At 41.8% G+C, this 13,993-nt stretch overlaps 3 protein-coding genes and 1 non-coding gene across 8 annotated transcripts; 2 read left to right on the top strand and 2 right to left on the bottom strand.

Annotated features, from left to right (window-relative positions):
- The first annotated feature begins 11 nt into the window (after positions 1 to 11).
- c12h1orf194 (chromosome 12 C1orf194 homolog) lies at positions 12 to 3,566 on the top strand. 2 transcript variants are annotated; one of them, XM_010893358.3, is made up of 5 exons: positions 12 to 201; positions 344 to 460; positions 2,490 to 2,650; positions 2,833 to 2,948; positions 3,480 to 3,566. In XM_010893358.3, the coding sequence occupies exons 1-5, from the start codon at positions 124 to 126 to the stop codon at positions 3,548 to 3,550; spliced, it is 543 nt and encodes a 180-aa protein (XP_010891660.2). In that variant the 5' UTR covers positions 12 to 123; the 3' UTR covers positions 3,551 to 3,566. The 2 variants fall into 2 exon arrangements, with proteins under 2 accessions (XP_010891660.2, XP_010891662.2); XM_010893360.3 differs by having other exon boundaries at positions 18 to 201; positions 2,535 to 2,650.
- Positions 3,567 to 3,957: 391 nt separating this feature from the next.
- On the bottom strand, positions 3,958 to 4,333 carry LOC114840607. Its single transcript, XR_003782730.2, has one exon.
- Positions 4,334 to 4,467: 134 nt separating this feature from the next.
- On the bottom strand, positions 4,468 to 6,269 carry LOC105023851 (protein kish-B). Its single transcript, XM_010893353.3, has 3 exons — positions 6,077 to 6,269; positions 5,671 to 5,802; positions 4,468 to 5,463 (listed from the first exon to the last, which is right to left on the bottom strand). Exons 1-3 carry the CDS (start codon positions 6,084 to 6,086, stop codon positions 5,381 to 5,383), a joined length of 225 nt encoding a protein of 74 aa, XP_010891655.1. The 5' UTR covers positions 6,087 to 6,269; the 3' UTR covers positions 4,468 to 5,380.
- Positions 5,663 to 13,450, top strand: zgc:195245 (uncharacterized protein LOC565483 homolog). Of its 4 annotated transcripts, none has more exons than XM_010893356.4 (6): positions 5,663 to 5,743; positions 6,182 to 6,292; positions 11,149 to 11,188; positions 11,494 to 11,662; positions 12,240 to 12,384; positions 12,534 to 13,450. In XM_010893356.4, the coding sequence occupies exons 2-6, from the start codon at positions 6,239 to 6,241 to the stop codon at positions 12,636 to 12,638; spliced, it is 513 nt and encodes a 170-aa protein (XP_010891658.1). In that variant the 5' UTR covers positions 5,663 to 5,743; positions 6,182 to 6,238; the 3' UTR covers positions 12,639 to 13,450. The 4 variants fall into 4 exon arrangements, with proteins under 4 accessions (XP_010891658.1, XP_010891657.1, XP_010891659.2 ...); XM_010893355.4 differs by having other exon boundaries at positions 6,166 to 6,292; XM_010893357.4 differs by lacking the exons at positions 5,663 to 5,743; positions 6,182 to 6,292 and adding an exon at positions 7,301 to 7,386.
- The last annotated feature ends 543 nt before the right edge of the window (positions 13,451 to 13,993 follow it).

Raw genomic sequence — 13,993 nt, 5'->3', positions numbered from 1 at the left:
TGTTAGTTACGATGAGTCGCCTAGCAACCGTCAACATTCTAGAGCTGGAAATGTGACGCGTTTAACGACAAAACGCATGTATTCACCTTCATCAGCAACTTCGCAAACATTTTCAGCATTATAATGGGAGGAACACGAGATCCCTTTCCTTTTCCTAAGCCTGAGAACGACTACACATTATCCGGAAGAAAGCAGTGTCAGGTAACTTCAAGCATACATTGCTGGTCATGTACAGAAAATTGCTTTTTTTCTTTAATCATGAATAACATTAAAAAAAGTATGAAAAAAGACTACATAATTTCACAGTATATACACCCCACATGGATTCTTTCCAACTGAACAGAAACAGACATTTGATAAACCAACTCACCTGGCACAAAATGAGAAACCGTGGAGTCGTCTGAATGATTTGGCAACTCTAGCCAGCATCCGAAGGAATGTGCTGTATCATGACCCTCAAGTAAGTATTATCACTAAAGGTCCAAATTTATATAAAATGTGGAAAACTGAAAGCTGTGGATTGTAGTCAAGAGACTCACCGAAGTCTCTTGTCATGGCATGTTTTGAATTGAGTGAAAAAAATTAAAAAATATTATTTTGTTTAAAAGCGTGAGAGCCATAATCATTGGCACCCCTTGAAAATCTTATGAACATGACTGTTAAAGGGGCCCTGTGCAGAATACTGCCTCAAAACAATAACATGACTTGTCACCTTGTCTTACCTTACTGAACGAAACTGTTATACTACTAACTAGTCCAGGTTGGTTTAGGATGGGAAGGATTGTACTGCCAGTGTCTAATGTGACTATATGGAGATTACAAGTCAATGCAAATTGATCGACGAACCGGCGTGAAAGTTAATATGGGGCAATATTTCAGTTACTCTGATTAATTTTAAACATTAACTTAAAGCCACAGATGTCTGCCGGTCATTTGTGCTTTCTTTTTATGCTAGTAATACAGTAAAAACACATTGCCCCTTTAACAAGCACAATCCATTTGAAATGTATGACGATGAAACAAGCAATTTAAGGTTCAAATGTTTTGAGGCCTCGCTTGGTCCAGTGATCTAAGGACATTACATCCACCACATATGCTGTAGCATGAATCTGGCCCGCTGCTGTCAGCATAAACTCTCTACCATTCCACACTAGTCCTAACCCTTCCTCTAAAACAAAGGATTCACATTTTGAAAGAAAAGGATTGAACTGTCTTCAGAAAGCAATTTTTACTGCTTTTCGGGCATGTCCTTACTGCAATTCTCTAAATAATTTTAAATGCTAATACATAAAAGTATTCAATGGCCGATATATTTAAAATATCTTCTGTAGATGCTATGTGGCTTTGTCATACAATAACCTTTCAGAACCTTGTGTCAAACAATGTTTAAAGCGTTAGTGTTTTACATTTCAAAGCCATTTATACAGGTAATTCTGTTTTTTTCCTATTTTTACCTTATAGGTAAATGTTAACCTATATACAGTATCTCACAAAAGTGAGTACACCCTTTGACAACACTGAAGAAATGACACTTTGCTACAATGTAAAGTAGTGAGTGTACAGCTTGTATTACAATGTACATTTGCTGTCCCCTCAAAATAACTCAACACACAGCCATTAATGTCTAAACCGCTGGCACCAAAAGCGAATACACCACTAAGTGAAAATGTCCAAATTGGGCCCAAAGTGTGAATATTTTGTGTGGCCACAATCATTTTCCAGCACTGCCTTAACCCTCTTTGGCATGGTGTTTACCAGAGTTTCACAGGAAGCCAATGGAGTCCTCTTCCACTCCTCCGTGATGACATCACAGAGCTTTTGGATGTTAGGGACCTTGCGCTCCTCCACCTTCCGTTTGAGGATGCCCCACAGATGCTCAATAGGGTTTAGGTCGGGAGACATGCTTGGCCAGACCATCACTTTTACCCTCAGCTTCTTTAGTCACATTTGTTGCCAGCGGTTTAGACATTAATGTCTGTGTTGGTATTTTGAGGGGACAGCAAATTTACCCTAATACAAGCTGTACACTCACTACTTCACATTGTAGTGTGGTCACATGAACAGATATACTCAAATATTTACAAAAATGTGAAGAGGGTACTCACTTGTGTGAGATACAGTATATATACACACGTCAACATTCCAGTCTCTGATGGCTAAGTGGAAATCTAAGCTTTCTATAACGACATGATCTAATGCTATAGGTATGTAAGAATACCTTTTGTAGACGGATATTGTGCATCATAGCGGCAGTTTCCTGTACACAGACAAAGCTGGTCTGTTTCCTCTTCGACACAATATAAAAGTAGAGATATATTACTAACCATGAACATAAAGAAATTCTCAATCGGATTTTAGCGATATTTGTGAATTAATATTTTCAAATCTTTATTCAGAACATAAAGGGATAACTGAATGAAGAAACAACCAAAGGTGCAACATTTTGACTTGAAGTCTTGCAATCCCCCAAAAACTCTGACATTCCACAGAAAATAAAGGTAATACCTACTATACTGTACGCTCTCCCAACCAAGGCACCCAATGACAGCCTTGACTTCCATCTAAAATCAACCTATGACCACCACAAAGAGTTCCTCAGAAGTAAGAACGAGACCTTGTACCAGATGGAGACTGTTACTGACGACCACGGGTAAGTGAGCCCGAAACCGTAGGCTTGGGGTCAAAAGTCACAAAGCACAGGAAAAACTGAGAAACAAGCTCGACGGCAAAGTTGCTGTAGTCCAGTGGTACTGGTAGCGGGAACTGTAACAATCAAATGTATTTTATAAAGCCCTTTTCACATCAGCAGTGGATTTAAAACTAACTCTTTAGGAGGACTCTGAAGAACCGGGGGCAAAATGAAGCTACGGTATGTGAGAAGGATCCGTCAGTCAAAGTATGGATGAGCTCACAAAAATCTTCCATCTACAGCATTGAGGGAACAATAGGTGAGTTTTCTATAACTTGATTTTTGATCTATAACTTGATCAAAAACTCAGGAACGCAGGTTCTGTATTAGCAAAATCAAAGTTATAATCAGGTAGACTTGTTATAAAACAGGCCAATGTGATTTGGGAAGAATGGTAAATAGATAAAAATCAAGCTACCTGACAAAACCTATGATTATCTGCTTTTTGTGACTTAGACGTATTTATTCAGCTTTTTGAATACAGGCATAAGTACTGAGAATTCTAAAGTACTGTGGTCCCAGCTCTAACCAAATGCTCAAGGGTACGGGCCAAATGTGTGACACTGCTTCCTTTTTAATAACTCCTGAACTGTCCCTCATCTGAGATTGGGCATTTAAAGCCTTGTTTGGTAGATGACAATTCTTTTTCTCACCCTCAAATCGCTATACATATTTTTTTATTATCAAAGAAAAAAGACAGTTGGCCTTTATTCAAAACGGCTTACTGGCCTGGAGCGTGCATTTCACTACCAATATGTGATAAGAGTCAATCTTCCTTTTGTCTCCACAGAATCTCATCACAACGCCTCGACAAACAGGGGATACTCGAGGAAGCACGATGGGGGATTCTACTCCACCTAGTATCTCACTCCATGTACAACCCACAGAATTTCCACTAAACAGCACTGCTAAAAAGATCATTAAACATTCAATGAAAAGATTGAAAGTACCTGGAGTTTTTTCCAATAGAAAAAAAAACTAACGCTATTGTTGGACATGGATCTCGTGCAAACACTACATTAGCAGAATGTACTCTGAATTAAAGAACACTGAGCGGAAACTCAATTGGACTTTTAAAACAAAAAATACGCGAAGCAGCACCACAAACAATAACTATGCAACAAACGTAGCACAATTCACTTAAATTGCCCACACGCTTGCGAAATTGCTCACGTGTGTAACAGTTATCTAATTTCCAAACAAACTTTAGATTGGAGTCAGTAGCCAACTACAACTCGCAAATTCAGGCCAGCATTTTCGAATTTATGGCAGATCAGAATCGCATTTATACTCATTGACCGGTGTGGAGACAAAACTCTCCCCGGCACTAGTATATCTGATCGAGTCATCACTTCCGACCACAATTTCTTGTGGAGGCCCTGAATTTTGTCGAAGCTTCATGCTCATCGCCTCAGCGGCTCGCATGTCGGGTACTATCATTTCTGAATCGGGGTAAGGCCAACCCCGACCAGATCAAATAAGATCACCGTGTAGTTTATTTGGTAGCTAGACTTACAAACATAAAACAAACATACACTCATTCCCACACAAAACCACAAACATTCACTCGCACACAACACTCGCACAACAAACACACCACCACTCAAACAAAACAAAAAATACAGAGCATCCGCGTTGCTGAATTTATATCGTGCTAGGAATTGTGGGAAATTCGGGGAGAACGAGTTGGCTGTAAAATAATAGAGTGCCCTCATGTGGCCATATACGGTAACATGGGAATGCATTGAATTTAATAGACCTTGAATAATAATCAAACATCTTATAAAAGACGTTTTATTAATTTACAAAGGCAACGTATTTTCAGTCTCATCTTCTATTATACACATCATAGAAAACCCCACTTATTAAAACATAAACCATGAATCAATGTACTGTAAAAGGGATGAAGTACTGGCAGTAGAAAATGCTTTAAGCTGTATGTCACTTTTGGCAGATCATTAGTGTCACACATCAGTAAATGAAAGATTCATGTTGAATGAACAGCTGTTTTATATTGGTTCTGCAAATACACTTGTCCAAAGGCACTAGATGCATGAAATTATGAAGTCTTCTTCATTCTTCACTACACTAAACAGCTATAAATACAACAGCCATTATATTACTACCAGTAAAAAAAAATCATCTAAAACCCCCTCACCCATTTGAATGTACAGCATGGAACCGAGGAATTAACTAAATAATTTTGAGCACAGACTAGACATGGGAGATATTCCTTTGTTCAGACAATGCAGAAACTTCACTGGTCTTACAAGGCTTGGGTATTGATCAGCTAACCACTCCATACAATACAGCAGTCTGTCAGTGATGGAAACCATTGACTATGTGGCACACAACCAATGGTTGATGCATGCGCTGTCTGAACCAGGGAACACAACCACACTCTAGTTGTTGACCCCTCCCCTTCAGTGTTAGGGACCTCTTTCACCGGTCCATCAAATAATGCCTAAGTTGTTTGGAAAGTGCAGTATGTGGCACACATGTTAACGCACCGAAGAGACAAACGTTCCCTCGCCATATTGTGCACTGGTCCAAGTTCACCACCACTGCCCAGACAGCCTGGTCATAAATGTATTTGTGCTGTGTCGACAGCTCTGTTTGCGTTCACAGTAAAATATATAAGGGACCAGACTGTCCTGATGTGTTGATTACACAGTCCACACTATCACTTGGTCACTTTAGAAAGAGGACATAGAAGGCCATGGTCACACAGGATAGAGCCACAGCCAGGTGAAGTCTGTTGCCAATCACAGAGGCTGGTGAGACAAGAACAAAGACAGTTAAGGTGACACCAAGTTGCAAACAAAATCACGTTTCATAACCTTAATCACCATATTAATAAAAATACAATTTATTATGCTTCAGGCATGCCGGCTTAAAAAATGCGGTTGATAAATTATCAACCTCCAGCATGGTATTTGTTGGAGGCACTGCCATCTTGTTAACAACTGCCTATTTAATACCTTTATAGAACACTCCCCAGACTCCTCTCTTCTCCGATAGGAGCCAACCATTTACGCGAGGCACTTTCTTCAGGTAGGCACACGTACAGATGAACAGCAAGGCGAACACCAGTAAACCATCGAATGAATACACTGCTCGGTGAAAGATGGGCATTAACTTAGCGGAGTTGTTTTAATTTTGAATAATTAACTTTTTTGAGTTAACAAATTGTGCATTTCAAACAAACTTTCATTTAGGGCCTTATGGTTTTTACAAATTGCCACGTCTTCACAGTTCGTATGCTGGCTACCATTTACTGTAGTAGTTAGGTTTCTAGCTGGAAACTTCCTGGTGGCTAAAGTTAGCTAGTTTTAAGAAATCCTACTAAACATGTTTTATACATATATACTGAAAACAGTTGCATACCGTTTGCCATTGTAACAGCTGATGACCACTGCCAACGTAAATCTGTAATGTATTTGTCTGGATTTTGTCTTTTGATAAATCGTTTTTAGCGTTACATGTACACAGGCTGAGCAGTTGAACACGAATAACATCGATTGGAGTGTTACCGGAAAGGAAAGACCAATGGACCAAGGAGCAACCAACGTCATTGCAACAGAAGCTATCCTCAAAGCGGAGGCATGCATATTTCCATTGTTTGACCAGATAAACCTGTTAGCCTCCCTGGCACGTGTAATCTGAATAGAACGAGACCGGGTTTGATAATGAAAACCATGACATTTTTATATTCTATATCTTGTGTTATGAGGGTGCATTTCAGTGAAATGTGTTATTCATTTGTTTCTACTTCCCGTCATCTATCTGTAGCACTGAAGAGCTAAACTGGTAGTAATTAATGTTTACAGATTGGTGTGAAAATAACACTATTTTAAAAAGCGTTTTTGCACCTGTGAGACGAAGAATGGAATGGTTTCCCAGACGCAAACCTAGTCCTGGTCTAAAACACGCTTCCAGGACCATTTTGATGAGCTGGATTAAAAAAGTAACAAAGAATTGTTCTGGACTAGTCTTAAAATGTGTCCCCTTATGGATAATCTGCATATAGGAACTAGGTGTGTGGGAAACTGGCTCTAATTACTATACTAATCCTGTCTAGCATCAAGTACCAAGCATACACTGTTGCTTGGTTCCCCCGGGCCTGTTACTGTATCATCCTTGTATTGCTGCTATTGGCAACACAACCTTAGTGCAACCAAGCAATTATTTTCCTGAAACTTTCAGAATCTCATGGACACTTAATGGGAACATTACTATCAATGCCATGTTAGTATCTTGGTTTAATTGCAGCATATAGCAGCAACTCTGCTTGTTCAGTCTGGGTTGCATTTTGTAATTTGGAGTGGTTAAAAGCGGGATGTCCACAACAATTGGCTAATCTGATGTCCTAATCGGGGGGAGGGGGTGTAAAATGCAACACATACCTACGACTTTCATTGCACCATGTAGGGGATAGGGTGCTATTTGGAATTATCCCTTAATCTTGATTTGTGTAATTGGATTACAGAGGCTGGTCTACTGCGTGTGTGTGTGTGTGTGTGTGTGTGTGTGTGTGTGTGTGTGTGTGTGTGTGTGTGTGTGTGTGTGTGTGTGTGTGTGTGGACAACTGGCAGGTTAAGTCGTCAGACTATAACCTACAGACAGTCCTCCTCAGCGACAACGCTACTATGTTTGATTTTGGATCAGCAATGGAGCAGACACCTGTCTGTGTAGAGGTGCGTGGCGTTTGACAATGGACTAGTGAATGGGAGAGGGTGAGAGGGGGACACGTAGCTTGATAGAAACTGGGGACCGTGGCGACCGTGCCATGGAAGGGTCATACAACGCAAAGAAAGTGAGTGTGTTTATTTAAGCTAATGTCTGACCTGGTGGCGCAGCTATCACACGGGTTGTCTATTGGCTACCTGTTACGGCTAGGTGACGATGGTGGTGTTGACCGTATAATTAGCGCCGGGAAGTATGTGGTCTGTGATGATCGACGATGTTTAAAGATTTGATTCAGTGTTCGTTATTAGTCGTATTGCAGGTGTTGCTCCTGGGTTTTAGTTGTTTTCTGACGTTCTAGTGAAGGCAAGACAACTTTTGTGTTTATACCTCGACAATAGTAGAGCATTACAGAGTGGAATGCTCTAGAACAGACCTGGGCGAGATAAGGCCCCCGGGCCGATACATCCAAAACTTTTTAAATAATAAAAAATACCCGACTAGGTTCTTAGATTACGTTACTTTATGTACTGCTGAATATTTATTTATTTTCAAATGAAAAGTCCCGTGGCACTCCCAGTAGTAAGTACAGCAGTATCATACTGTCTGTTTAAAATACCCTTAAGTTGAAACAAGGTATTTGCGTTGCTATGATACGTAGGGACCAGCACCACAATCCACGCGTGGAAGTTATCATTTGTACGTACTATACGCAATTGATGGCCGGCGATCTATGGAAATGAGCCTAAGAAAAGTTGAGGATAAAAGCAGGGTATTTAAAAAACTATTGACAGGAAAATATTTATTTGCAGATGTCGCAGGTAAAGCAACTTGCTTAATTTGTTAAGCTAGCCTCATAGTTTTTAAAGAGTACAATTTGCAGAGGCACTTCCTGAGCAAGCATGTAACGAAATACAAAAACTGTCACCCGATGCTACAATACAAGTCCAAGCGCAGATGCAGCCTCAATGATGAACATCTTGCAGCAGTACCGCACACTGCTTCAACAGAAATGACTCCTGACTTCACCTCACTTGTCAACGCCCATACGAGGCTCTCCTGTTCATATTGAGTGAGTAGCCCTAAAAGTTGATTTCTTGGGTCTGGGCTGCTGGAATCGCTGTCGTTAAAAGCACGTAGTACAAAAAATATACTGTATGACGTTAGATGACGGCAATTATTACGAACATTTGCTTTGGGTGAAAATCTTCAGAAGTGATTTCATAGATTTATGACTGCCCTAATAACTATTATACCTATATAAGTGTTACACACTATACCATAATAACATTGTTAAAGTAAATTAAGTTCAATTATGAAAAGTGTTGCATGGAAAATAAATACGCATAAATACAATATGCAAGTTAACAGAGTTAGCTATGTTGTGTGTTTTTTAGGCAAGTTGGTTAAATAATGATTTCCCCTTCACTTAATATTCGATTTTCAATTTGGATACATGCATAGTGCTTAACTAAATATAAGTTGGATGCTTTCGTTTCATGAAAGTCATTATACGTTCATTGCACCCAAGCGTAGTCATTTTAATAGACGCACAGCCTACAACTTATTATTAAAGACTAATATTGAACTTGTTCTGGGATTTTGCATCAGGTCTGACTACTCGGTTCCCCCTGATGGCCACAAGGTGGCCCAGTGGGTTGTGGGCTAAAATTGTCCCCCTGCCTATTGAACTGATTTGACATAACTAATACAATGACACACTTGCAATCTAGGAGTTTGTCCCCACAATAAATCCATACATGGTTCTTGTGATTAAGCATAATGCCATGTGCTGTAATTATTCAAACTGGTTAATTGACAATACATGGTTAGTGTTAGTGTCTGTGGAGAGAATACATCAGATTGGTGTAGCTGGTGACTGGCCCCTCACCAGATCCTTAACTCTGAATCTGCCCCTGTCTGACCTGGGCTAAAAGTGAGTCACTCTGCTTGCTACCTGTTCCTCTTTGTCCTCCATTTCTAGGTCAGCACCCTGCTGGGACCTGCATGTAGCCACATGGGGGAGGGAACCAAGAGAGCACAGCTTATAACACGCTGCTATAGATAGCAGTTAGTCTGTGGCCCAATACAGAGTCTTTAATGTAGAGTGACGTGTTCTAAACTGTCTTGTCACACCGGGCCCAGTGGTCCGTCTACAAGGCCCAGAACATGCTGGCTAGTTAATTGGCTTCGGCACCAAATTGCAGATTTTCCCCCATGGCTGTATCTCCCACGCATTGAGGCAGAACGCCAGCCCGTTCAATGCCAGGGTATGCACTCATTGATGTTTCTTGTGGCCCGGAGCTAGATGTTTCTAAGGTTGTCTTTGACGGTCTGTGGGTGAAAGGCCAGTCACAGAACAACCACAACAGCTGCCGTCTGTCGTTTGTCTCCTGGTTAATGTGATACCATTCATTAGGCCTGCTTCCAAAGGAGAGGTTTCGTGCGTGCGTGCGTGCGTGCATGTGTGTGTGTTCGTTCTTACTAAACTCATGGGGACCATATGTCCCTATGAGTATAGTAAAACCAGAATTTTTTTTGACTCATTGGGACCTTTTGCCGGTCCCCGTGAGGCAAAAGTAAATTTCCGGTTTAGGGTCAAACTTACAATTTATTTTAAATGAGTTGACTTGGAACCTCTAACCCTGGACATTTAACTGGTAAACTCATTGCCTGTATAACCAGTTTAATCTGGTCAGCACTAGCGTCTACAGCCAAAAAGGTATAGAACTGCCTATTTGTACAGTTATTCTGACTGGAATCGAACTGTTGCCTTTTGTTTCTGATTTAAACCGTGTGGCTGCTGAGTCTGACTGTGTCTTTAGAATTGAGTGGGAACCATTGATTATCTGTCACTAGCTGTGGTAGCCATTTGTATACTTCCTAAAGCAGTGCTGCTCAATCCTGCTCCTGGAGATCTACCCTCCAGCAGGTTTTCTCTCCAACCCCAGTTGACTAACCTGACTTTTAGTGTTTCATCCAGCTCATTATTAGAATCTGGTGTGCAAAATTAGGGTTGGAGAACCAATAGGATGGTAGCTCTCCAGGAACAGGATTGAGCAGCCCTGTCCTAAAGTATTACTTTAGTAAAGACTTTTGACGAGGAAGCAGGGGGATCAGACCTGACGCTCTGATAGGGTGACACAGCACATGACATAACTCAGCCGTCCGCCCCTTCAGTACCACATTGGTAAATACAACTGTCGTGTGTCAGCAGCACAGCAGGCAGCCTGGCCAAGGCTGGCACTTTATTTAGCATCTATATTACACAACCTGGGGTTAGATCCCACAGGGGCGGATTCGGCACGCAGCTTGATTTACATTGGCATGACCTGATTGCATACCACTGTTTAATTAAAAGGTGTTCTGTGGAAAGATGCGTACACACCAATAAAAATACAGAAATAAAGGGATTTCAGGTTTCCATGGTGCACCTTCATTTCATTAAGGTTTTTGTGAGGTCACTAAAGGGTAAATGGTGTAAATCTAAAATGTTTTACACCATTCCCTTTGTTTTGGTGAGGTCACTATAGGGTAAAGTGTTACACCATGCCCTTTGTTTTGGTGAGGTCACTATAGGGTAATGTGTTACACCATGCCCTTTGTTTTGGTGAGGTCACTATAGGGTAATGTGCAACACCATGCCCTTTGTTTTGGTGAGGTCACTATAGGGTAATGTGCAACACCATGCCCTTGGTAATGGGACCTTGTGTTGCTCAATGTTTGTTGTACTCCGCTAAAGAGAAACCATTTTCTCTCCCCTTTCATCACAGGTGCTTCCTCAGCGTCCAGGATTTCGCCATCACAGAAAAGGTATGTATCAAGTAAAAGCTTATTTCAGTTCATAAATCATGTCATCTAAGATTTGATGAAACGCATTTCGTTGTGGTAGCCTGAGTGCCTGTCAGTTTGCATTCTCATGCCCACACTTTGAATTGCCTGACCACAACAGCGCTTACAAGAACAAAGATGTGAAGTCAGGCTAGAGAGTTATGTTTAGACATGCAGCCCAACTCCTTTTGTCTATTTTCTTTTTTTCTCCAATCCCAATAACTGGTATTTCAATGGTGATGTGAAAAGGTGTGAACGCAGCTTTAGTGAAGCCTTGTCTCCCATAGAGAACTATGTGTGCCGCGAGCCCACCTCCCAGCGGTCCCTGGAGGGAGATGAGGTGCCGGAGGTGACCCAGTCCCAGCTACAGCAGCCCAGAGTGAAGCTGAACGGTGCCATGGTGGACACGCCCAGTCACCACGACCTACACCGCGAACTACTGCTCAGCACCAAACGGTGGGTTCAGGTGAACGGCTTGCATGCGTGCATGCTTTTCAAATCTACTGTAAACTACGGGGCCCCACGAGGAAACTGTGCGCACGCATGTGTATGCATTTTTAAGACTGGTCAGTAAATGCATTTCTGTAAAAATCTAAAACTGTTTAAAGCGGGGATTTGCTGTGGGCTGGTGAATGTGAGAAGTTTGTATTTCACAGAAGAGCAGACTCCATGATTGCTCATCCGTTACATCAAACTTATATCATGTTTGCACGAATCTCTGACCCTTTTATTCCTGATGGTAGACTTTGAAAGCTGAATTAATCCATGGAATCCATTTTAAAAACCCATCCATGCACGCTGAATAATTTCTTTTTTTTTAAAGTTTTGGTAGTTCTGTTCCTTAAAAGGCTGTGGACTTTTGTAAACACTAGAACCTATAGAAATGTACAATTTGAACAAATAAAAATACTCACCAGATTCCAGCCAAAACACCTCTCTTCTGGTTTAGCTAACTTATTTTCTGGCCATGCATCCATGTTGGATGTTCTGCTGGGTCCAGTAATGCAGATAGGTTGCCTGTGCCCCTTCTCAGAGGCCTGCTACCGGGAGAAAAGCCTGAGCTCAAGCGTGTCCTGGAGCAGAGGAGACTGGAGCAGCACAGAGAACAGGAACTGGCCCTGAGGCCTCCATTAGAACTGGAGATGGAGCTACGCAAGAGACAGCAGATCTTGCTGGAGGTAACACGCATGCACAAATAAAAGGGGGGGGGGGGGTGTATATATAAAGAGTAGCACTGTGCTTTTAATGTTTACGACAACAGGAGAAAGCTATAGCCATGTTCAAGATGGGGTCTCTACATGCTACCGAGTCTACTGTGGTGTTTCAGTACGAGCAGGAGGAGATCCGGCGTCGGGAGGAGCAGGAGAGAGGAGTCCCAGAGTTTGTACGCGTTAAGGACAACCTGAGGCGCACACAGATGTCCGGACAATGAAGTTCACATGAGGTTCCGTCCCGCCCCGTCAACCCCTGCACGGCCCTACCACAGAAGCCCTCGCTGCGTCCCGTTTCGGCACCCAAGACTCGGCGCCCACCTGCACCGTTCCCTTGCCACAGCGGCCCTGCCATCCCAATGAGCCGGTCGTCCGGCTTGTTTTTCCACCAGGCTCCCCCACACCCTCTGTCCTACAGCAGTATGGTGAGGACCCATTTCACTGCAGCGAGTTACTGAACAGAACACTGGGACTGGTGTCAATCTCTTACTGGGCTGTTTAAACGGTGTGAGATTATTATGATGATGATGAAACTGTCTGAATATACAGCATTGTAGGTAAACTGCTCAATACCTTTTCATGCAGAGAATGAGTGAACGTGCATATAGGTCAACTGTAAGTATTGTGTGTGTGTGTGTGTGTGTTTAAGTCAGTTCTTTTTCTTCATTCGTAGGTTTTATTGTATTTTTCTAAGTATTTAAAAAAAGGGAAAACTACAAAAAGTGTTCACTTTCGAAGTCTACTGCACTTGGTTTACAGAAATTATATTGTTTGAGTGGTTTTGTTTGTTCATTTCTTTGTGGAGACATTTACTATAGGGTTACTCCTGTATTACACACAGGACAGAGACAATGTCTCTATTCTCTCCTTAAAGCAAGCCTCACCTTCAGTGTTATTCAGTTATTTTCCGTTGTCACACATCGCTAAATCCCCACTGTGTACTCGTAGTATTAGTCATTAATTTGTTTGCCTGTTGGACTTTTTTTTTAGCTGTGTTTTACTAATGAGACAATAAAGATTTCCACGATTAAAATGAGTCCCTTTTAAATAACCCTAGTGGCATATAAGTTTATTGGACAGCAACTGTGGGAATCGATATTTTGCCAACCTTTCCTGAGCAAACAGTTCCCATAGGGCTGCAGTGTTTCACATGGACACGGCACTTTTAAAAAAAAAAAAAATAGCGGATCTTTTCATTCCACCAAGGGATGAGAAGAAAGCTGGCCATCTGGAAGAATGAGGGAACGGGGTAGACGGCCATGCTCTGACTGATCTGATCACTTTGGGACATCCTGGGATCCGTGACTCTGGGTGGGTTTCTTCCGTTACTTTAACGTATACTAAAATCAGCTATGTAGGCTAATATAGCCTGAGAACTGCCGTCAGAGCCGCACGGTAAAAAACTGTTTTTAATTAGGGATGCATGTCACGTAAGAGCTGTCTTAATTATGTTCAAGAGGCAGGCTCCATTACACACTCCTACCGGACAGCTGTCCAACGGCACTCGTCTTCGCGCTCCCTGCTTAACTTTACTCCAGCTACGGTCTTCATCACCCCATTCAGACATCATGCCCCC

Source organism: Esox lucius, chromosome 12 (assembly GCF_011004845.1).
Source record: "Esox lucius isolate fEsoLuc1 chromosome 12, fEsoLuc1.pri, whole genome shotgun sequence".
Lineage (NCBI taxonomy): Eukaryota > Metazoa > Chordata > Actinopteri > Esociformes > Esocidae > Esox > Esox lucius.
Note: the sequence above shows the minus strand (reverse complement) of the source record. Positions and strands in the feature narration are given on the sequence as shown.